General features: G+C 39.3%; 1 protein-coding gene and 1 pseudogene across 3 annotated transcripts in view; both read right to left on the bottom strand.

Annotated features, from left to right (window-relative positions):
• LOC106054816 (uncharacterized) overlaps positions 1-25,963 on the bottom strand; it is a 90,552-nt gene that overhangs the window by 52,208 nt on the left and 12,381 nt on the right. Inside the window, exon 1 of one of the 3 annotated variants that reach the window (XM_013210861.2) lies at positions 23,738-23,888. The exons of 1 other annotated variant lie outside the window; for it this stretch is intronic. Coding sequence is in view for 1 of the 2 variants with exons in the window: in XM_013210858.2 (XP_013066312.2) it covers positions 2,592-2,599 (8 nt within the window). In the remaining variant the exon portion in view is untranslated. Of the gene's footprint in view, positions 1-2,591; positions 2,931-23,737; positions 23,889-25,963 lie in introns of those variants that run through there. One more of the 3 variants, XM_013210858.2, reaches the window with a different exon arrangement.
• LOC129921826 (uncharacterized) lies at positions 16,314-20,649 on the bottom strand (annotated as a pseudogene).

The following is a 25,963-nucleotide window of genomic DNA, read 5'->3' as shown; positions in this document are numbered from 1 at the left end:
TACTCTGAAAGACACAAAGATATAGATACATTCCTCGTCCCATATGTTAGGACAAATGTGTACAAATACTCCATCTTCCCTAGTGCTATTAGAGCATGGAATGGGTTGTCTGAGCTAGCCAGGAAAACCAGTGACTTGGCAGAATTTAAGTCATTGGTTAATATGCATGACTAAATGCATGACGCGTAGGACGTAATCATCTTCTTTTTTGAAGTAACGTTTGTATTATATAAGATAAGATAAGTAAATTATATACAATCCAAGGGCGTTCACTTAAATCCTGACTCATACACCCGTTGATAACCTCTTGGAGGTGAAAACAAAATGGTAAGATAAAACGTTACTTATGGGTTACTATGGTGGTCGTTTGTCTGTGCAGAGAGTAGCCACTCTAGTGTAAATTTCAGAAGAGGTGATAACAATTTTATATTTCTAAGTAGCCAGGAGCGGTAATAATTCCTTTAAATGAGTGAGCACCTGTTTGCTATTCCAAGGACTAACAAAAACTAATTCATTAAATAAACACTAGCCTATAAAAAAAACAAGAATAAAAAATTCATCTTTAAAAAACAAAAGCATACAACGTAATACGTAGTGTTATTTTATCAATCAGTTTGAAAATTATTCATTTAATTAAATTTTTAAATAGATCTAGACCTACAACAATAAATCTGTGCCATTAGGCGTATTATTATTAGTAGGCCATATTTAACACTATATAATGCTATATTGTTTGCTTGAATTTAGAGCGGCGACCTATACTGGAAAATAATTCAGCTTATACCACCACTTTAGTCAAGTAGAATTTCTTTCCCTTGATCGAGATACCAAACGAAATAATTAATTACCAATAGTTAATTAAATAGTTGGTTAATTTTTAAATTGATTCTTGCGTTGGCATGAAAAAGAAATAATTGTGCGACATTTCCGCTTGATCCGAGGTTGGGTGTCGGAGAATTAAAGGTGTACACACAGAGTGAGTTGATATAAGCTTTCTAATAATAATGAAATGCTCACGACTCTTTATACACACACTCACACAATTGTATTCACACATGCACAAATTATATTTATACATGAACACAACTCAAGCAATTAGCTTTACACAGTCACATGCATAGTGCTATTACATTACATGCACATGACTATATACACGGCATGCGCACGACTACAGACACACATGAACACAATTACATAAACACTTGCACACAACTATTTATAAACAAGTGAACTGAACCAGACTCACACATGCACTCAACTATATAAACACGTGCAGAAACAAGAACACGGGAAGCAAAGCGACTAAAACAAAACGTTTGAGAGTTAGACCTGCGAGCCCTGTTGTTTGGTCTTTCTAGCAGAGCCGGTTTTAACATCTAGTCCGCCCATGACCTCAATCGTATTTATAGACCTAGCTGTATACAATTTTCTTTTGCATTGTTTCTCAATGTTTCTTGTTAATAGCTGAAATTAACGTAGGCTCGAACTGACTACCCGCTACAGTAAACTTTCTGAGCGCATTTGGTCTGTAAAAGCTAAACATTTATTTAGGAAACTACTGCTTAATTTTTATTAATTAAAACGTAAAACGAAAATTATATACAACTTGCAAAGAGTAATGAAAATAATAACGTGACATCTAAATAAGAGATAAATAGTTATTATCTAGAGAATGGGAATTAAAACTTAAATCAGTAACAAATTTCTAGCATTCATTTCGATTCTTTTTATAAGTTTAACTACTAACGATAGAAATTATAGATGTATACGTAGAATAAAAGATTGTGGACTACAAGTCTGATCAGTATATTTTTAAGCAAATATTTTAGACCAAAGTGTAACAGATTGAAGCCTCGTGTCGATGCAAAATGACTGCGCCGCTAGAGACCTAAGTTAGGTAATGGATACTTTGTCAAGCACTACTACGCATGGTGCTGTACGCGATCTTTGTCGAAAAATCAATAATAACATCTGTCATTTTATTTTATGTAGAATTTGCAGATATTATTTTCACTATTTTGTGCAGAAATATTTGCTGTAAGTAATGTAAATAAATACTGAAAGCCTCAAAGATATAAACATAAACTTTCTTACTTAGATACTGAGTAAATTTAATAGATCTATCGTTACCCATTAATAAATAACAATTGTTATAGTTTCAGTCCGTCCCTGCCCGAGACCCCCAAACTGGTCCCCGGTGCTAACCTCCACGGCACACCACTGGTGCTTAAGTAAATCAAATTATTCAAACTAGGGTTCTAGCTGAGATTTAATGTAGATTTCGTCTCACTTATTTCGAAACTTAAATCTAATAGTACATGAGCCTAGATCTAGACTCTGTCAGTGTAATTAACATATAAAAGTTAGACCCTCTATAATGGGATTCCATTCACAAAAAATACAAGAACAATAAACGCTGTGAATCCAATTATCTCTGCAAACACTCCAACAAGGCATACAACGGGGGATTGGGGGGGGGGGAGAATCTGTTTACATGCAATCCATGACTAATGAAACACTCACTACGGTTAGATTTAGTTTCTATATTTAGACCAAGGCCATCATGCAAATAGAAATGAAATCAAACTGACCGCTTCATGTTCAACGAGTGCCAATTATCTATCCACCAAGTAGGCTCTGTGTGTAGCCGTAGGCAAGGTTAACAACACACATCAGCTCTGGAACGTAAACTAAACCTAGATTTCAGCACAACTGCCAAAGAACGGGGCTGATAGTATCATAACCTGGTGTTACAGAGAAAAAGCAAACCAAAAAAACAAAGAAGGTTATGCGCACGGCTATATCCTAAGTGTAAGCCATCTCATGAAGCCTTTCCTGCACAAACACTAGAATGGTTTAATCCGACAATTATATCTATAAGTAAATCTGCCAAGAACTCAACTAGTAAATATCCTCATTCCTATTCCGAGAAAAAAGAACTCAACAAAAAACAAAACAAAACAACTTAGGCACAGGCCGTGCAGGGAGGAGGCTACACTGGCTGGCCAGCTAGCTGTGTTGGGCTGCGTGTGCCAGGATTGAGAGAGAGGAAAAACAAAATAGCAGACAAGATCGCATGGAAGGGGGGAAAAAAGATGTGAGGGAATAAGAGAGAGAGAGATAGAAAGAGATCATTCATAGGAAGATGGGACTTAAAGAAGCACATAGTTCACAGAGTAAGTGGAATCCAGTTAGTGCAAGCTCTTTCATGTTTTAGATCTATAAATACATAAACTAAATTCTAGATCTATATGGAAATCGATGATTTTTTTTTTTGCTGCCTATTCTATATCTTGTCAGGCTAAAGAGGAATAGTACTGAAAGAGGTGTGGGGAGTGACTTAATTACGGTTTCTCTCAAGAGTTAACACATCTGTGTATGGCGATTCATCATTAAATATCAATAATATTTACGGATTTAGAATCTGTTCTATAATACATTAATGTAAACTAAAAATACATATTATGCATAATACTGAATTGATAGTAACCTCTTCTTCATAATTAATAATAATAAAAATAAATGATAATAATAATGATAATTTTTATCATCTATTAGGAAATTTGTCTTACAATTTGTGCATTACACCAAACTAAACATTATAACTATAGAAAACCAAAATATACATTCACACAAGACTCACTCTTGATTTACAAGTGACAAAGTTTATATCAGATTGTTTCTATTTTACTTGATGATCTGATTGCCAGAGGGACAAAAGAGATTTTGTATGTGTCTTTGCTATCGGTGTCTTGTATCTCTTTTGTGATGGTTAAATCAGAAAATCCTGACCAAAAGGGTGATTTTTTATTTCTAAAATCTTTTTAGCTTTCTTATGAGTGTTTTTCATTAGAGTTCTCGGTGTAATACGTCACATCCTGACAATTAGTTTTCACACATCCACAAAAAGAAGCAAAACAAACAAAAAACAATGACGAAATAAAAACAAGATATCACAGAATCGATTTATAGAAAGACAATGTGAAAATGTAAGGGTTATATTGATTAAAAAAACGGATATATATATATATATATATATATATATATATATATATATATCAAATGAAATTCCCCCCCCCCCTACGGACTTTAGTGACTGATTTTTTGCTTTGATTTTGTTTATTTTAGGTGAGATTTTAATACTAAACCATCACTTGCCCCAGCACAGCCAATGGTTTTTGAGTTTAAAACCCCTTACCAGGGGGGTTTGAGTTTAAAACCCCCTACAAGGGGTTTTATCAGTTAAATCCCCCTCTTCTATCAAACAAAACCAAAAAAAAATGCAAACGACAATCTCCAAATTCCAAGAGCACAGTTATGGAACATTTTGATTTTAAAACCCCACCAAAATGTACGATAAACCCCCTTTTCAATATAAAAAAAGCAAATTACACATTTGAAGGGGTTTTGAGTTTACCCCCCCCCCTCCTTCAGTAGGGTTTGAAGCTAAAAATTACCTATTCAATAAAAAAAAAGCTAATTACGCACTCAAGATGTTATGAGCGTAACTAAATGGGTTTTGAAGCGGGGTTTGAAGTAAAAAATTCCTCTTTGATATTACTCAAAATTCTATGAAAGTAGGCAAAGGGGTTTTGAGTTTAAACTCCCTTCAAGTGGATTTTGAAGCTAAAAAATGCCTATTTAAAATCTATGAGCGTAGCTAAAGGGGTTTTAAGTTTACCCCCCCCCCCCCCGCTAGTGGGGTTTGAAACTAAAAAAAACATCTTCAATGTAAAAAAAAAAAAAGAAAATTACGCACTCAAAATGCTATGAGCGTTGCCATATGGGGTTTTGAGTTCAAACCCCCCTTCAGAGGGATTTGATGCAAAAAAAACTACTTCTTCAATATAAAAAAGCAAATTACACATTAAAACTATTTGAGCGTTACCAAGCCATTTTGGGGGTTTTGAGTTTAAACCCTCTCCTACAGATGGCTTTTTTTTTAAAGTTTAAAACCCCTCCAGATGGTTTTGAGTTTAAAATCCCCTTACAGAGCGTTTTGAGGTGGAAAAAAGCTCTATCTTCAATATTATTCTAAAGCAAAGTACAGTTCTATGACCGTAGCTAAATGGGGTTTTCAAAAAAAAATAAAAAATCCAGAGATTTTTTAGTTTAAAACCACCCCAGATGATTTTGACGATAAAACTTCCCTTTCCGATATAAAATCTAAAGCAAACTACAATCACCTAATTCCAAGAGTGTATTCAAGAGAGGTTACACATTTCTACCAGTGGCTGTGCTCCATTAATAAAGTGCAGTGAACAGTCATCTGCGAAATTAAAAAACACTAAATGTGGCTCAACAAAGATAGCTAAGAGAGATTTTTGGAGTCAGTTATAGAGATCAGGTCTAAATCAAGGAAATCCTATGCCGAACTGGGAGTCGACCCCTTAGTAAGATTGTGACAGAGTGTCGCATGAGGTTTGCGGGACATGTTCTCCGACAAAATGAATTACGCATAATAAGAGTTGCGATGACATCCTATTAAGTACAACTTGGCGCCATACATTTATGGAGGTCCTCAGAGCAGATGGGAAGAGGCTTCAGACATTACCAGTGACAGATTTTTGTGGAAACAGCTTGACGGTAAATGCGCCGAAAGGCGAGGGAGGGTCTAAGTCAGTAAGAATAGCACATTATTTTTTTGAAATAAAACTTTTTAATAGCAGGAAAATGCACTGTAGATACCTTGATACCTTTGATGGCTTTAAATACCAGAAATAGTGCTTGGCGGCGGGGCTTCGCCCCGCGCTGGGGGAGCTCCTAGCGCTCCCCCAGACCCCCTTGCTGGCAAAGACGGGGAGTCTACAATTTTTCCACTAACTCCAGGAAGAAATTCTAGGGCACAATAAACTTCTTCCAAAAAATGAAGGGTCAGAATGTAATAAAGATTATGTACACACACACACATACATATAAATATATTTTTTGCGAAAAAAAATCCTGGCTACGCCCATGAATATATATTTATATATCAGGTTTTACTGCTGCGTGTTGAGAAAAAGTAAAGTTGTCCTTTCAGACCTTGCCATCTATAGGGCAGATGATGTTAAGGTCATCTGTTTATGTGGCCCACGGACAAAAAGAGGGTGTCATGTGGCCAGCACAACTACCAATTGCATTTACTTTTCCCCATTTAATGTTAGGTACCCATTAGAGCTAGGTGGACTCACGGGCGCCCTAAGAATCCCTAAATTAAAAACTCAGAGATTCGAACCCAGAACCGAAGTTCGGAAGCCAAGCGCTTAACCACTCAGCCACCGTGCCAGTGAAAATCTATTGTCTACCATTTAAGAAATTCAGATGGTTATGGGCTTTCTTCCCTCTCTTGTCTTTATTTTTGTTTAAGGGAGATAGATTTGTGTAGGATGCTAGTTTGTAGTTTCATAGATTCGTATTCGAAATGAAAAATCGAAACCTTTTTTGTTTACGTGCAAGGGTAGTTTCATCGACAGGGTGCTTGAGTTTGTGTGAAAACAGAAACTCTCTTTCAATCTTTATCTTTTTTCTTTTAATGTTCTAGTTAAAAGCTAGTACTCTGGACAGTAAAACAGCCTATTACATTAGATCAATAATAAAGCTCGCCATGCCATTGTTTGCCAAATATTCCACAGATCCCTTTCATTGTAAGGGACATTAATCAAGTCTGTCCTCAAATAAACATCTGTTAATCTTTAGTATCCTACCCCATCACACCTCCTTCTCCCAACGACAAGGCTTGAGCTGCCTAGAGGCTTAGCGAACATAAGAGATGCATGACACTATATTGGTCCCCCCCCCCTAGAAATGCATATATTAGCAAAGGCGGATTCAGAATCGCGGAAAAGGAGGGGGGGGCGTTAAAATAACACTTAAGGCTCATCCCATAATTGTAAAAAAAAATAATGAAGTATTCAGAAAGAGAGAATGTTCTGTTTATTTAAATGCTTAGCAGGTAGACTTTAAATATCAGCCAGATGTTGGTTTTTATTATAAAAATCAACAAAATAATGCACACGTAAATATGACTTAATTTAAAATAGATCAAGATATTAGATAAGTTTTAACGAAAATCTTGTTTGTTATGGAATGCATATAGGCCTCTGTGACGATACGAAACTTGCATGGAAAAGTTCATTTGAGTTTTTCAAAGCAAATCGTGGGAAACTTTATTTTTAACTTAAAACAATTATTTTCCTGTCCACCCATAACTAAATTCTTATAAAATTTATCTCCCCTCACACTGTTTCTCACGGGACGAATCTCGACGTAAAACATTAACTAGCTTCTCTAGGGCTAACTAGTAATTTTTGACCGCTGTACAGGTGACCAGTGTGACAAGTCGGATTAAATTATTGGCCGTTTTGGGTGTCTAGGGGATTTTATAGTTTGAGAATCCTTACTTGCACATATAAACTACAAGCACAGCGTTATAATGCAGGCAACAAATGCTATATTTAGATGTAAACTTATGTACAGTTTATTATACAAAATAAGATAATGAAAGGTGAAATGCTGTACAGTTGCTAGTATGGAAACTAGCGTATTTACATATATAGGAGACTATCATCATCAGATATTAGAACCAAGTGGTCTGAGTGTCATTAGGCTGGTTGCTTAGCTTTTGGTCCGGTGCTGCACTGGTGAGACGGGTGTGGCTGGTACTGATGCTGTCTGCTGGTGGGCTGGCGTAGTCGATCCAGGCTCCGGTTGCAGTCCAACTTTGTATGGTTGCAGAGCTAAGCTGCGTCTACCAATCAGTTAAGCCAGTGACGAGTCTGTGGCTAGCGTTGTTACTTGGACTCTTGAAGGATGAGTAGGTCTGATGTCTACAGATCTGGTGCCAGCAAATCTGCTATCAGCTTTAGGTTGCTAAGATTTCAGGCGGATGTAGCCTATAGATAAAAGCAAGTTACATACCACCAATCCAAAGTGAAATAAGGGAATGAAAATAGTTTAGAGCTCAAGCAAGAGTTAGATGTGCTCCCTGTGGGCTCTCCAGCGTGAATGAGATCGGACGATGAAGTTTGTCCATATACACGTGGATAGAAAAGGGGGGGGGGGGTGAGTGGCGGGAGATAAGTGCAAAGGTGGTCTAGACTATCTGGCGTCTTTGACAAAGAGATCCTCGCTTGACCGTGACGGCGTTTCCGGGAGATAGACACCGCGCGAAGGCGCGAGTTGAAAGTCCAGGAAATCAGCCCAGGTGGTCAGGTGGATTATGAAGGGGAGATTATCAGAGCTGGGTACATCAAGGGAGATTATACCTTGATAAAGGCTAGTGCCAGACGAACAGCGTTGCCCGGGGCGTTGAGTTGAATGGGCACTTTGAAGTGACCAGCCGCTCCCAACAAGGGGGGGGGTCAACGGATGTTTGCCAAGATAGGAAAAGGGGAGCGTACTCTTGTCAAGAGTCTAGTGTGGCACGTGTCAAGGTGGGGATAGTAAAATGTGACATCGCTGCCAAAGGGGGTGGGGTTGGATTGGAGGGGTGGTGGCTGTGTTTTTAGCGCTTGATTGGCTAAATTAATAAAATTGATGATTAATAGCGAGTAAATAAATTAATTAAATGCTTAGACCTGAGTGATATCTTGAGTGAGCTAAAACGGTTCGTCACAACCAGCACACAATGGTCACGGCACCAGCGCTACAGGCAGCGGCTTAATAACTTTTCACACCTATCCCCCCCCTCCCGCAGAATACGCATCGCACTCGGGCTGGACAGATACATATTCGCCTTAGTCCCTACTCTCATGGTACAGGCCATAAATCGGACATGACGCCTGACATGTCCAGTACATAGATACATGTGAGAAAATCAGCTAGCTATCTTCCCCACCCGTTAAACAAAATGCCCCAACTATATATAGAGAGAGACCAGAGCATTCTAAGTTAGGCCCGCTAGGATTCATACAGTCTCCTCTGTTAGGAAGTTTAGTTGTGAGGTTTCATTAGGGACAAACGGGTAAGTGTAAACATTTTACTATACTTATTTTATCTTATAGGAATGTGTGAGTACACATTAGTACCCAACCACGTTCCCCGTCATTACATTATGACTTTGTTATGTATGTACATTGTACTATTTTATGTTGATGTTATATCTTCATATAGTATTATTAATGCCGCTATGGTTGTCTACCTTTGAAACCATAGTTATAATATTTGATTTGTTATGTTTCATCCATTCCTGTATCTTAGCAATTGATGTAAACAATAACCTCTCGTGAATCTAAGTACTGTCTAAGAACTTAGATCACAGTGCTCTAAACTTACAGAGCCCATGTGAAATTAATCATTTCACATTTCTATTACATCCCTCATACATATTATTATGTCTCACACGCTTGTGAACTTATAGTTCCTTAGATGAGTTTCATTTTGATTAATTATATCAAACCCTTATACTGTATCTCGATCCCTAGTATTGTATTTTCATCTTATCCTTTAGTATATAATATAAACCTGGTGGTGGCACAAACGGGGGTAGTGGTGTGTGTGTAGTCAGCCGACGCAAATCGCCCCAGGCCAGCGCTAGACGAGCGGTCAACCGTGACGAGTTACGATGGTCAGCCGAGTCGAGTGTCAACACGGCGGTTCGGGAAGGATCGACGGCGGTTCGTGAACAGAGCTCAGGAGCGTCACGAGAGTTGTAGTCATCTGACCACCTGGAAACGTCGAGCGGCGTTCTGTCCGGTTCGAGAAGGCCAGTAGGGACCCTATATAACAGCGGAGGTATCGCAGTCAAGACGGTCGAGAAAAGGGGCTCATTACAGCAAGGTTCACGGCAGGGGTTCAGAGCCCGGTTCACTACAGTCCGGTTGACTACAGCACAGTTCAGCGGTGTGGTTCTGTACGGAGCATTACGACGGTTCAGTGCGGAGTACTGTCAAGTACAGTTGAGACGGCTGGCGTCTTGATCTTGGTCTGCGATCGAGTCCGACACAACGAGCCTAGTGTGTGAAGTCAGTCCTGAACTGTTGAACCCATTGCAAGCCCGGAACGAGACGGAGAGGCCAGTGCAAGAGTTGATACTGCGGAACAGTGTTATCGGAGAGATATTTGTACAGTGTACGTGTTGCCAATTGTACAGTATTGGCTGTTATTTATTCAACTATTAAAGTGTTACGTTACTTTGGAGCCCTGAGTTGTCAAGTTCTTTACGTTGGTTGTGTAAGGTGCAGTTTGCAGAGAGCCTGAATAGTGAGATTCGTAACAACTGGTGTCAGAAGTGGGATCGGATCGGAATCGGATTGGATCGGATCTACTATGGCTTGTCTGAAACTGCTGTACGAACTTGAATTTAGAGAACTGAAGGAAGAACTCCGTGGACGAAGGCTGAAGGTATATGGTAACAAGGAAACTTTACAAGCACGCCTCCGAGAAGACATGTTGGAAGAAAAAGAAGATCCGGACACATATCTTTTTGAAGTCGAACCTAACTTGCTGGAACAGCTCACCAGTAGCATGCAGCAACAGATCACCAGTACCCGTATCATGCAGAAACAGATGGCAGCTATGCTAGACGAGATGAGTGTGACATTGAAGAAGAACACCGAGGAGTTCTGTAGAGAGATTAAAAAGATGGGTACCTCAGTGAAGGAAATGACGAGCCCCGTGGTGAAAACGATGGACGTGGTGGGAGAAACCTTGTACGACCAAGGAGACTTGAAAGATGAAGGAGATTCACCATCGTTGGACATTGAACAATTACCCACCCAATGCTGTGAATCAATAAGCAGTAACAATGGCAATGCTGATGAAGGTGGTGCTGCCTGTGAATCCGAAAACAAGGAGTACAGACTTGTGGAGCCGAAAGAGACAGATCAAGAGAACGCTGAGTTTGCCTACAAGCATGTTGCTGAGGGACGTTTACATGATGAAAGCTACCGACGAGGCTTGGACTCTACAGACGTTCGTCCAGATGCTAAGATCAGCGAGAGAAGCCCTGATGGTGATCATGAGAACCCAATGATACCTGATGAAGTCGTTGAGAGACAATTGCAAGTCGGAAGATACCAGCCAGATCGGCACCCAACAGACGTTGGTCAGGCTGCCAAGACTGGAGAGGAAAGTCCTGATGGTGGTGAAAAGAATCCAAGGAAGCTTGACGTTGAAGTTGATGGACATTCGCACGATGAAAGTCATCGACCAGGTCTGAAACCAACAGGCGATTGGCCCGATACTGAGACGAGAGAGAGAGGTCCTGATGGTGGTGAAGAAAGCCAAATGGAGCCTGAAGCCGAAGACGAGGGTCCTTTGCACGAGGAGTGTTACCAACCTGCCCCACAAGCATGTCCCCCAGACAAGACTGAAGATGATGACTTGTCCCACAATTCCCTGTCCTGTGGATTTGAAGCCCATCCCAGTCCTTCTTCGCAAAGCCCTATGAAGCCACCTCTTTGGTCAACAATCTTGGTAATCCCTGCCCTTACATCCTTTACCTCTCCATGTGTCAAGTGGCTGTCCTCAGTACCGACAGACAAGAGAGCGATGCAACCAAAACGTCACTGCAACAAGAGGACGATCAACTGGAGGAAAAGAAGAAGGTGGCGTTTGCGTAGTCCAACGTGCATGGTGATTCAACCAAGAAATAACTGCAGCCACATGAAGACCAACTGGCGGAGAAGAAGAAGAAGGCGACTTTTCCTGAGTGCAACATGGATGACGATGCGCTCACGACATCAATGCAACCAGATGAAGGCTAACTGGAGGAAAAGAAGAAAACGTTTACTAAATTCAACGTGGGTGGCGATGAAAGCACGACGCCGAGGCAAACAGGTGAAGGCCAACTGGAGGAGAAGAAGGAAGCTGACTGCAACATGGATGGCTCCATCAAGCTCAAGAGGCAAGCCAACTGCCACTGATCGACCCCCGCCTGCAGCGATGAAACTTTACAGCCAATGTCATGATGTCGATTCTGTCCGGGACGGACAGATCTAAGGAGGGGGCAGTGTTATAAACCTGGTGGTGGCACAAACGGGGGTAGTGGTGTGTGTGTAGTCAGCCGACGCAAATCGCCCCAGGCCAGCGCTAGACGAGCGGTCAACCGTGACGAGTTACGATGGTCAGCCGAGTCGAGTGTCAACACGGCGGTTCGGGAAGGATCGACGGCGGTTCGTGAACAGAGCTCAGGAGCGTCACGAGAGTTGTAGTCATCTGACCACCTGGAAACGTCGAGCGGCGTTCTGTCCGGTTCGAGAAGGCCAGTAGGGACCCTATATAACAGCGGAGGTATCGCAGTCAAGACGGTCGAGAAAAGGGGCTCATTACAGCAAGGTTCACGGCAGGGGTTCAGAGCCCGGTTCACTACAGTCCGGTTGACTACAGCACAGTTCAGCGGTGTGGTTCTGTACGGAGCATTACGACGGTTCAGTGCGGAGTACTGTCAAGTACAGTTGAGACGGCTGGCGTCTTGATCTTGGTCTGCGATCGAGTCCGACACAACGAGCCTAGTGTGTGAAGTCAGTCCTGAACTGTTGAACCCATTGCAAGCCCGGAACGAGACGGAGAGGCCAGTGCAAGAGTTGATACTGCGGAACAGTGTTATCGGAGAGATATTTGTACAGTGTACGTGTTGCCAATTGTACAGTATTGGCTGTTATTTATTCAACTATTAAAGTGTTACGTTACTTTGGAGCCCTGAGTTGTCAAGTTCTTTACGTTGGTTGTGTAAGGTGCAGTTTGCAGAGAGCCTGAATAGTGAGATTCGTAACAATATGCTCATTCCTCATTGTACTATAACTGATTGCTTGTCGTCGTAATCAAATTTAATGGATGAATCTTGACCAGTATCATCCTACATTGTATGATGACACATTTATTGTGGTTATCTTACTTTTATCTTTTTGTTATTGAGTTATATGCATGCTTTAAGATTTTGTACTTAATTGTCTTAAATGCCCTATTGGGATTGATACCAATGCCTACATCTGATTGATTGCAAGGCATATGGGAATCCCTGCTCATTGCCTTTAGGAGGTTCCTAATTGTCTGTCTTATCCCCAGCCTGGTTGCTACCCCTGGTTGCTACACACGATTGCTACACCCGACTGCTATAAATACCAGATCTCCACCCAAGGCTGTAACCGGAGCAGACCACACCAGATACCCCCTCCCCCAATTATATACCTGTTAGCAAGAAGGCATTGCCTACTGTCCTTGGCCTTAACATATTGCCCAGTGTCCACAGTGCCTTATACTGCCCAGTATCATCTGCCCAGTACCCGGCCTAAACTGTCCACTGCCCAATAGCTAGTGCCTAATGCCGACTGATTAGAGCAACCTTCGCTACAGAAGATAAACTGGTGTTGAGTTAGCACGGCTCTCTACGAGCTAGAGATCACAGCTGAGAGATCGTCCCACTACAACTTAGTCTGCAGCACCAACCCTCTCTACTGCTAAACAGGCAGCGGCCTCACCCTAGAGCCAGCTTGCCTACAGCATAGAGAATATTCCGAGCCGACGTCCTAAGACAGAGCCGGATGACTCATCCTTCTGAGTGCCAGTCCTACGACCGCCAGAAGACGACCCACGGGCTAGCAGCTAAGAATCTAAGTAGCAGACATAGGAACACTCTTCTCTTCCAATCACTCACCAACTAGCAATCCATGATGAGCAGTTATATTAGATATTAGCACCTTCATTCCATTTCTTGATTAAAATTTTATTTGATCATCTATCTTTTGTGGACCTCACTGTGATGAAATTTAAATTATTTATAAACTTAATATACTGGTCTGTTCTTACTGTTAGTTGCGGTGTGCCTGTACAAAATCTTATATGTGAGCGGGATAAACTAATAAAATTTCCCCTAGACTTAAATAAACAAGCCACAAATTAACTAATTAAACATCTCGTCACAGCCTCCTTCTGCGAGTACAGTGCTTGATACAACCTATTGCATCCCTGTCGTACCAATGATTTTCATAGAATGGGCACAATTGTCTCCCTTTTAAAAAACAAAACAAAGGCCTAACAAAGTCCTGCTTGTAACAGAGTGTCTTGGAGAGAGAGAGAGAGAGAGAGAGAGAGAGAGAGAGAGAGAGTGTCTTGGTAATAATAGTCTCTTTGATGAACTGCACAGATCTGAGTAATCAGTGGATCACCACCGCATTTATTTTTGAGGGAAGGAATGTGGCACAGTCTGTGTGTTTAAACAAAAGTATAGGCCTTACATTTTAGCCTACGACTCTAATCCTGTAACGCTAATTTAACAACGTGCTCTGACATATCCGCTGCCCCACCTCTCCTACAGTATAGAAGTTAAACACTCATATTTTGCGCAAGTGCTAATTTTTGGCATTCTTTATTTTTTGTCTTGCGAGACCTACTGAAACAATTCTGACCAGAATTGTTCAGAAAGCAAAACAAAAACAAAACACAATAGCCTACTCACTCTCGGACATGACATGACACACACACACACATCGTACCTACCAAACACACACACATCGTACCTACCAAACACGCACACAGAAACACATCGAGACATAATATAGAAACTGACAGACTAACTCTCCCACACTCCTCTAAGGGGCGTGACGTCTTCACAAACGGGAGTGGAAGGGGTCAGAGGCTTGTACGTTCTATTTTCAAGTCACAAAAACACAAAAGATGTATTATGACAGTAGCTATAAAGATGTATTATGACAGTAGCTATGAAGATGTATTATGACAGTAGCTGTAAAGATGTATTATGACAGTAGCTATAAATATGTATTATGACAGTAGCTATGAAGATGTATTATGACAGTAGCTATGAAGCCATACTTGTCTAACGAGGTAAAATTACACAATTACCAAATGTTTAAAAAAATAACAGTTTTTATGTACAATTTAAAAACTTGTCCGTAAGACCGCAAATGCCATTCTTCTCGACCTTCTTATGACAGAATGGTCGATTTTCTCCCGACTATGTAACATCGTTTTGCGTATCGACAACAAAACAAAATAGCAACAAAAATAAATAAACAAATAAATAACATAAATGAAAAAGAAAGACAAAACAAAAAATACTTATAAAAAAAAAAACAAAAGCTCATATGAAGTGTAATTGTATCAATTAGTTTTTATCAGTCATGTAATTAAATTTGTAATAGATCTAGAGTCTAGACCAACAACAATATAATCTAATCTGTGCGATTAGAAATAGTTTTACCAATGGGCTATGTTGCTGCACATAACAATTATATATATGTCAGATGCGAATAGCTCAAATTTTAGTAAAAGAAATTACAAAATTCATTACTCTATAGAAGAAGTTACGAAAGTTATATAATATAAAACCACAGACCTATATATACTACAATAGATATAGGTATTTGATTTCTATTTACGACTTATTTAGGTAGGTGCTGTATTACAATAGGGTTTGTTGGACTAGTCCGTTTCGTTTCTTTGATTAAAAAGTACTGGGCCGGAAGTGGCTTTTTTCCTTATATATCTTTGCATTTTTCAGTTCTCTCTTTAAATTAAACTGACATTATTATGCTATAGTTTTAAGTGTGCCTGATAGAGAAAAAAATTCTGCACAAAAATACGGGTAGTTGAGATCAAACCCGATAGAGGCTATAAAAAGAAAAGACCTGAAACTAGCGCGTAAAACTACACATTTACAGTACTTTATTTAATGAGTATTTTACCCAAGATCTGTGTTGTTGTTTTTTAGGACTAGCTTATTTCAAGTACCCGGCATTTTCCGATACACAATTTCATACACAAAATAATTGTTGAAAAAAATTGTAGTGATTTTAAACTTTAAATGATTACTTAAAAAGGTGTTACTCTAATCAATTTTGAATATTATTTTGGTATGAATGTCACTGTCTATTTTGTGTCTGTTCTAGTTTCTTAAATTTTTCTTGTGTAAAGGGGTCGTTTTCCTCCTAATGTGTTTTTGCAGATGTACACAAGCTACACTATGAGTCAGTCCATCTCTTCTAATTGTTTAGAAATGAGTGTAAAAATATAGGCTTCGATATTTTTAGCCTGAATTTAAGAAGTACAAACTTCAAACAACTCTTCCATAAAACTTTGTATTTAAAAAATAAATTTATCCAATGCTTGAAATCCTGCTTGTATACTTAGGCCCTATTTAAATCGATCGGTATCAATGTATTAAGTAGCAATAACCCCGCAAAAAAAAATTAAATGAAAGAAGATTGAGATATACATATATTTTTGTGACGGTACGCACCGGTACGGGGTACCGGCACCTTTTTTAATGTCGGGAAAAATGATTACTTTTCTTGTAATTCAACGTTAATTGTTAATTTATTAGTAGTTGAAAGTTAGGCAATCTATCTGTTGTACTTAATAATAACAATACCATGTTACATTCAAAGCTTTATTTCACTGAATGACAAACAACTACACACATAGTAGAGTTCACAACACGGACTACGAAATACGGTCAGTACACAGGTTAACAAGTGTAACAAACACTAAGGGGTGACAATCCAAATAAGCAAATTCACGACATTCACCCCACGTTTAAATTTTATACATATAACACAACATTAAGTAGTCAAAGCAAATACAATGATTAATAAAACATAAGCATCTAAATACATCTGCAATACTGGTTAATAGCAAACTGTTTATCAAACACATTAGTCTGTTAAACCCTGTAGTTGGGTCTTGATTTTCGTTCTCTTAGGTTGTATCGGCAGTTTGGATCGGCAGTATTAGTACAATCAGTATCAGTACTAACAACATTACTTGGTGACTCGATGGTAGGGGCTTCAACCGGGTCCACTTCCCCCGACAGGGGTGGTTTGGTTGTTCGGTTAACAGGAGGGTTCAGAGAAGAGTTCTCTGTGTTGCTTTCTGTTTCGCTTTGAAGTGAGGGTGTCGCATTCCTGGGGGAACCGTCTCTCAGCACAGGGGGTCTCACATTCTCTGTGAAACAGTCTTTTTCTTTGGGCGCCAACAATCTTAAAGAAACTGTTTCTTCTCGGCCCGTAGATGTTTTGATAAGAGCGTATTGAGGGTTGCTGTTCACCAGCTCTACCTCCTCTGTTAAAGGGTCATACTTAGAGGATCTATTATTTCTTTTTAACAACACGGGGCCAGTAGATGTTAACCACGTTGGTAGGGAGGTTCCAGAAGTACTTCTGCGATAGTATCCAAAGAGTCTCTCATGTGGAGTTTTATTCGTCGCCGTACACAGAAGTGACCGAATTGAGTGCAACGCGTCTTGCAATACTAGTTCCCACTGAGACGTACTCAAGTCCTGGGAGTGTAAAGCTAAGGTTATAGCTTTCCAAAGGGTACTGTTCAGTTTCTCTATTTGACCATTTCCTCTGGGATTGTAAGCCGTTGTCCTGCTCGTAGCAACTCCTCTTTCGTTAAGGTACTTCTGTACTTCAGCAGACATAAAGGAAGTACCTCTGTCGGTATGGACATAGGAAGGTAGCCCGAATAAGGCGAACAACTCATTTAGGCATTTAAATAACAGTAGCAGATGACATATCTGGGCATGCAAAGGCAAAAGGAAACCTAGAGAATTCGTCGATCATGGTAAGCAGATATTTATTGCGTGAGTTGGAAGGGAGAGGTCCCTTAAAGTCCATGCTTATTCTTTCGAATGGCTGAGTGGCTTTGATTAATTGTGCTATTGGCGGCCTGAAGAATCGAGGTTTAAGTTCAGCACATGACTGGCACTGGTCGATCACTGTTCTGACGTCATCGGTGGAAAAAGGTAGATTTTTTGATCTCACAAAATGTAGCATTCTTGTTACACCAGGGTGACACAAACTATTGTGGAGTAATTTTAAGTCGTTACGTGACATTGCGGATAAGTAGCGATTTCTGCTGAAAGTGTCAGCAGCAGTGTTCTGTGTACCTGGTCTGTAAACGACGTCATAGTGAAAGCAGGATAGCTCTAACCTCCACCTTTGGATCTTCTCATTCTTGATCTTGCCTTTATTTTGTCTACAATACATAAAGGACACGGATCGCTGGTCTGTGACAAGGGTAAATGGTCTTCCAATAAGAAAGTGTTTCCACTTTCTCAAAGATTCTACTATTGCATACGCTTCTTTTTCCACTGATGAGTGCCTTCTTTCGCTTTGCGATAGTGTCCGGGAAAAGAAAGCCACGGGCCGGCCATCTTGATTAAGTGTAGCTGCTATAGCTATGTCAGACGCATCTGTCTCCACTGTTAGCGGGCGAGTGTAATCAATGGTGTACACGGCGGATTTCTCGAGCTCGTCCTTTAGGTTCTGGAATGCTTGTTTGACTTCCTCAGGGACAGGAAATCGTTTATTTCTAGCTAAGAGGCTGATTTTGTCTGAGAAGTTAGGAATCCATAGAGAATAATAAGCCAGCAGGCCCACTATTCGTTTCTGTTCTCGCAGGTTCGACGGAGCATTTAATTCCCGCAAGGCTGTGAATCTTTCAGGGTCAGGCTTGAGCTGACCTTTAGATATTTCGTATCCCAGCAGTCTGACGCTATGTGTTCCTATCTCACTTTTAGCTTCGTTGAAGGTAATGCCATACTTCTGAGCTACTTTGAAGAATCTCTGCAGGTTTCTATCATGAGATTCATTATCATGTCCACAGATGGTCACATTGTCCACATAAGCGAATGTATTTTCTAGTTGCTCATCTTCGATTATTTTATCTATGGTTCGCTGGAAACAAGCCACTCCATTCGTAACTCCAAATGGAATTCTTCGAAACTGGTAAAGTCTACCCCCAGCCTCGAAAGCTGTATATGGCCTTTCTTCTTCTTTAATCGGGATCTGATGATAAGCATTTTTGAGGTCCAGAGTGCTGAAGACAGAAAACTGTGATATCTTCTCCGCTAATTCATCCATTCTTGGCATGGGATAGGCGTCTAGAAGCGTAAATCTGTTAATCGTCTGGCTATAGTCAATAACCATACGTCTTTTGTGCCTCTCATTGGATGTTATTAGAACCTGTGCTCGCCAGGGGGACTTTGAGGGTTCTATTACTTCTTCTTTGAGTAGTCTCTGAATCTCAGTATTAATAAACTTAGAGTCCAGTAGTGAGTGTCTGCGTGACTTAGTTGCCACTGGGGTGCAGTTTGGAGATAAGTTACCAAAAAGACTAGGCGCCTCTACTTTGGCTGGTCTAAGGGTACTTACGCACAGAGGTGGTCTCTTCCCACTAAAGGGAATCTGTAGATTCTCGTGTAGGCTTATGAAATCCAAACCTAGAATAACATCTGAACACAATCCATCTAAGAGTGACAGTTTAATATTTTCATATTTTTCATCTTTGAGTTGAATGGTAGCAAAGATATGGCCTTCAGTAACTCGAGACAGGTGAGTAGAAGCCATAAATATTCTGTCCACGGAGGTTTTTATCGGCCATTTGTGATTCCTGGCAACTCGAGCTGACACGTAACTCTCACAGCTTCCAGTGTCTATCAAGGCTTTAAGTGGCACCCCATTGAGAAGGATCAAGGAGGTTGATTTGCCTAGTCCTAAAGAGTGCAACGTAGCGAGGGCAAATGCTGTAGATTTTCTTGATTTGCAAGATCTCTGGAAATGTCCCTTCTTGCCACACTGATTACATGTGGCTTCACGTGCGGGGCACTCATTACGAGGATGTCTTCCTCTGCCACAGAAGTAACACTTGATAGATATAGCGCTTACCTCTTGTCTTGTTTGAGTCGAATTAATCGAGGCTCGTAGATCAGGCAACTGGGGAGCGACAGGATCAGCAGGGGGTTCTCTTACAGCATTTGTAGTAGCCCCACTAGTGGTTTCTGACTGTGACTCGTACAATAACGAATGTTGATAGGCGTGTTCAAGTACTCTGGCTTCCTCAAATGCATCCTTTAACTTTAAATCTGATTTCTCTAGGAGACGTTTTCTAATGCTGTTGGAGGCAATCCCTGTGATTAATGCATCGCGTATGGACTCGTCACGATGTTGCTCAGCTGTCACGGCTTTGAAGTTGCAATCCTTGGATAGACTGCGGAGTTTTTGAAGAAAGGCGTCAACGCTTTGACCCTGTTCTTGTCTGCACGTGGCTAACTTGTGCCTTGCGAAGACCTCGTTATTGGGTTGCACGTAGATGTTGTTTAGTGACTGGATCGCTTCCTCATATGTTTCTTTGTCACTAATCATCTGGTACACCGATGGCGAAATGTAGTTAATTAGTAGTTTCTTGTTATCTACATTTTCTATAGTAACTACAGACAGAAAGTTTTTAAATGTTTCGTACCAGTGCAGCCACTTTTCTTGTGCTTGAGGTGCGGTAGGTTCCACATCGAACCTTTCAGGCCGAAGTAGTCTATCCATGTTTAGACAGATTCAGTGAAATAAATTGTTGTACTTAATAATAACAATACCATGTTACATTCAAAGCTTTATTTCACTGAATGACAAACAACTACACACATAGTAGAGTTCACAACACGGACTACGAAATACGGTCAGTACACAGGTTAACAAGTGTAACAAACACTAAGGGGTGACAATCCAAATAAGCAAATTCACGACACTATCACTGAGTACCGGCACCTATTTTTTATTTTTACAAAAAAAAAAAGCACTTTATATACTTTGAGCCGACATGCCGTATTATTAACAACACCTATATGTGAACTTCTCAATCATCTAGAGTCTTAGACAGTCATTATTTTAGACTAGATTTAAGTAGAGTCTATACCTAGATCTAGTAGGCCTATTACTATAAAAAAAAATAAAAAATTAGTCATTATAGACATCATTCGCAATTTTATTATTAGGTCTAGGCATTGAAAAGTAAATCTATTAATAAACTATAATAGATCTAAGTCTAAGTACTAATTTATTAAATAAGTCATTATAAGTAGAAGTATTATAATGAATATTGTATAGATCTAGAATGACTAGATTATAGATAAATCTATAGATAGATCTCTAGTCTAGTAGATTAAGTATAGAGTATAGTAAACGTATTACAGTATTATTAAATCTATGTCCTATGATAGTATGTCTATATCTTATAATATCTAATAATCTAATAATTAAAAAACTTTAGTCTTTATTAATATGTAGACATTTTTCTAATAAAAACTGACTGTAGGCATAGCATAGGCTAGACTCGGCAATCTAGTCTCAAGATAGAATCTATACTATTACTAGATCTATTCGATTTTTATATATAGATCTAGACTAGAATTAGATTATAGATCTAAATAATGGAGAGATGATATGCGGTGTTAGTTAATAGCGTTGCACAAGAAACAAACCTGGGTTTTTCTAAACTCTAATACTTGGTATGTAATAGTAAAACAGCACCTACCTAAATATATCGTAACTAGCAATCAAAAACCTATAATTATTGTAGTATATATAGGTCTGTGGATGTATTTTATATAGCCTTCGTAACTTCTTCTATAGAGAAATGACTTTTGTAATTTCTTTTACTGAAAATTGGGCTATTCGCGTCTGACACATATATAATTTTTATGTTCAACAACAAACCCTATTACACACCAAGTATCAGAAATTGGAAAAAAAAACAACAGGTTCGTTTCTTGTGTTACGTTATTCACTAATACCGCATAGATTTAACTTTACATTATTAGTATATTTAGATCCAGATATTTGCTCCTTCTCTTCCCGTCTTTTGATGGTTTCATTGTCAGTTAACGAAAAAGAGGGATGAGAGAGGTTAAGTTAGAAAACATTGATATAACGCAGAAAAAAAAAAGCTCTTTAACGGATACAATGGATACCAGCACATATAGAACTAGAATGAAATGATAAGGCTGACAAACTCGCCAAGAGTGGGAGAACAAACTCACAATTAAACACTGCACTCTATGTTGTTGAAATGAAGAAACTAATAGTAAATAAAATAAATGAGAGATGGACAAGCTCTCATCCGAATCAAAAGAAAATTGATGCCTATTATAAGCTATCCCGAGAAGATCAACGTCTAATCTTTTGACTCAGGATCGGACACTTTTACTTACCCGCTCCCCCTTCCTTCCACCAACAACAAACAAAAAAATTGTCTTTCGTACACTCCATGGGCGTAGCCAGGATTTTTTTTCTGGGGGGGGGACCTCCCCCCAGTGCAGAAAATTTAAGCAAACTACAGTCACCGAATAGCCTAAGCGTAGCCAAACGTGCTTTTGTGGTTTTCCTCGATTCCTACTCCCTCTCCAATACAAAAACTAAAGCAAAACTATAGTTACCATTTTCTACCAGTCGCTGGACTCCATTAATTAAGTGTAGTGAATAGTAGATTTGGTTTTTGAATTTTTTAGCGGAAGAATTGCACTGTAGATACCTCAGAATATGCATTTTTTAAAGCTTAAAACAACGGAAATAATGCTTGGGTAGCTGGAGGAGCTCACAGCCAGGGCCGGTCTTAGGCCACAGCAACCTTTGCGGTCGCAGTGGGCCCCGCGCTTTCATAGGCCACGCGCTAATTCTCGGTGTAATCATTAAATTGCAAAATATATACGAAAAATTCCTGGAAATCTCCTGAAGTTATTAAAATCTCCTAGAATCTCATAAAAATCTCCAGAAAAATAGACTAAATTGTCATTTGTGGGTTTCATTCATTGCGGAAAACGCCAATCGATAAAAGAAAAAAAAATCATTGTCAGCTTTCATGTAATAAAATGTAGTAATCGGGCGAATTTTCACCTTAATCGGAAGTTCCAATACTTTATTTACTTTTATAGTCACTGGCATATAAATATGTCATAGATTGCAAGGTTCGTAAAGTAAAGCTAATTGGATCGCAATTTTGTACTTAGTAAAGAATGAATAAAATTCAAAGTCGATTTTTTTTTCTAATACAAACTCTTAATTTTCACTTACTATCCTTATTCACACCCAGACTAGGCCCCGCGCAATCAGTTTCGCATAGGGCCCCGCAACTGTTAGGACCGGCCCTGCTCACAGCGCTCCCCCAGACTCTCTAGCTGTCCTTGGCGGTGTGTAGGCCTACTGTCTTTCCACTAATTAAAAGAAGAACCTGTTCTAGGCTTAAAAAAACAACAACACCCGAAAGAATGAAAGGTCAAAATGTAATGAAGATTAGTTACATACATATACATTGCAGAGGGGGGTAGAAAAAAAAAAATCCCCCCCCACCGAAAAAATCCTGGCTACGCCCATGATATGACATGCTATTCATTTGTGGGCCGGTTTATATGGTAATGCCCGGGCCGATTTTGATACCCAGTCCGACCCTGATATATATATATATATATATACACACAACATCTCTATTTAGAAACACCTAGCCTACACTAAATAGAGATATTGTAAAAAACAAAACTTTTGTGTACGTTACTTGTTATATGTAAAGCACATCAGTTGAACCAATGTCCTCCTGGATAATAAAAATATAGTATTATTATTATTTGGTATTATGGTTTATACTTTTATAAATTTAGGTGGTGTGGTGGCCGAGTAGTAAAGCGCTTGGCTCCAAACCGAAGAGTTTTTTGTTTCGAATCCTGATGAATACAGGGATTTTGCATTTTGGGATTTTCAGGGCGCCCTGGAATCCACCCAATTCTAATAGGAGTAATAGGTATTGACTTATGTTGGGGAAAAGTAAAGACGATTGACCGTTGTGCTGGCCACGTGACACCCTCGTTAACCGTGTGCCGCAGAATCAAATGACCTTTACATCATCTGCCCCATAGATCGCCAGATCTGAGAGGTGAACTTTTACTTTTATAAATTGTAATAATTTTGTTATTAGTTTGTTCGTGGCATCTGTTACCTAAATATATAAACACATGTAGAAAATTAACAAGACTTACTTTTAAAGTCTAAAGTAAGGAAGACAACTCTAGTCACAACAGTAACCTATCGTATCCTTTATCAGAAGAAATAGAAAGAAACAAAACAATATGCAAAAACAAATTATGCCCCGTTGTTCACAGCATATATTCAAGCAAGTGGAAAAGTGTTTAAGAAAAAAACTTGACTTGACGGTCAGGAGTAGCAGTGATTCTCACGTTGTATCATGGAAGCTATAAATGAGGCGCTTATCAGCTTGGCCAATGCTACATGAAGATACTAGATTTATATGTTTCAACCAAACCTTTTATTCCGCTCGGGGCCAAGGGGGCCCACTAGCCACCTCGCGTACAAAAAAATATTCGTCAATACAAATCAAACCTGGCAATGCAGCTTCATTAAGTAGGCCTACTGTTGTCTAAAAGGCTGTAACTTCGAAGGTCAAGATAGCACTACGTCACGGGACAGATAAGAAAAATAAGTTTAGAGTTCTTATTACAAAGCGTGTATTACTCTCTTTGTCTGTCTATCTGGTAAAAATTTTGAACACGTTAATTCTGCCACACCCATTCTCAGATCAAGGTCAAACTTTGCACGATTATTCATTGGCGTGGGCAATACATGGATCAATACAAAAAATACGTACCTATTAGAAAATTAATTACTGAATATTAATAATTTTGTTTGATAACAGCAAGGGGAATAATTCTTCAGTATCCAGAGATATGATTAAATTTGTAGCGTTTTGTCCCCTTAAATTATTATTCCCGTTATATCTTCCACATCTAGTCTCGAAAAAAGAAATAACTTCTACATTCTTTGGTGATTTAATTGTGCAGATTTCTTCCCCTTAAAATTTAAAAAAATTTTTTTTTTCGCTTGTATCAGGGATAATTTTAGGGATCGCTGATTTATATTACTAAAGTCTTGAAGAAATTAAGGAGACATAGGCCTGATTTAAACTTGATAAAGCCTTAAGCTATTTTAGATTTGGGAGCCACTTATAAATCCAGCCCCCCTCCCAATTGGCTACGCACATGCCATTAAGAACATATGGTAGTTTTTCCTTTGTTCTTTCTTAAAAATTAAAGAAAACGAGCCGACCCGCGGCGTAGCATACGCCTCTATTTAGTGACGGGTGAACACTTCCTATATATATATAGAAGAATACTTGTTCTCCCTCCCCCCCCCCCCCCCACTATTTTTTTTTAGCCGCACTCTCTGTCGCCACGAAAGTTACGTGGCGTAACTCTAGTCCGACTTGCAGAAATAAAAGAGCTATCTTTCCATGACTTTTTCATTACAGCTTAGAGTCGGCGTGCGTGCGTCTTGTCCCACATGGTTGGGCGACGTAGTGAATTATATATACAGATATCCCAGGGAACCTACCTGGTTATAACGTGGGATCCTAAGCTATAGTTTTTGTTACATGTAGGTAAATCCAGCACTGAAGGGAGGGAAGCGGAAAGAAACTCAATACTTTATGTTACTAATACAAAAAGCGCACGCAGGCGCGTGCGGATACTAATGTCAACCGAGAACAAAGTACTTTGAGAGGACGAAAAAATGGAGAAGAAAGAACGTCACCATATTCATGTCAACCCAAAGTCAATCAAGAGGCGCGTCAAAAGCAAATGAGTTATTTTTTTTATTTTTTTTTACAAAGCTGAAATCAACCCATTCTGTCTGTCTCTTTGTCTGTCTGGTACACATTTTGAACACATTATTTATCACACTTCTCATTCTCCGTTCAAGCTGAAACTTTGTACAATTATTCATTGTCCCTAAAAAAATCCATGAATCAATCAAAACATTAACAAACCAATCAAGTTATAAGTGGCAATTAATTAAATTTGTTTGATGTAATAAAAGGGAAGTATTGAAATATATGGCATTAAATGTTTAGTTCTTTCCCTTTTATAAGATTGTTGAAAAAAGTATTTATTAGTATTTTTTTTTTTTTTTTTTTTGGGGGGGGGGTGGGGTGGCAACCTGTGACTTTATAATGTGTCTAAGTGTTACCTTATAATTTATAATTAATAAAAGGATGAAATAAAACAAAAGACCGAAAGAAAGAACTGACGTTGTTGCTGAATGCTACCAATTACTGAATCTGGCCACCACGTCCGCCAACAAGTAAACACTTATAATCATTTGGTGACATAGTTTAGTAAACACTGGTGCAGGAAGCCAGAAAGTCAACGCCTATACAAATTACTATGGTCACTTTGTTTACTCGACACTGG

Source organism: Biomphalaria glabrata, chromosome 11, assembly GCF_947242115.1.
Source record: "Biomphalaria glabrata chromosome 11, xgBioGlab47.1, whole genome shotgun sequence".
NCBI classification, from domain to species: Eukaryota; Metazoa; Mollusca; class Gastropoda; family Planorbidae; genus Biomphalaria; species Biomphalaria glabrata.
This window is presented reverse-complemented; position numbering and strand designations above follow the sequence as displayed.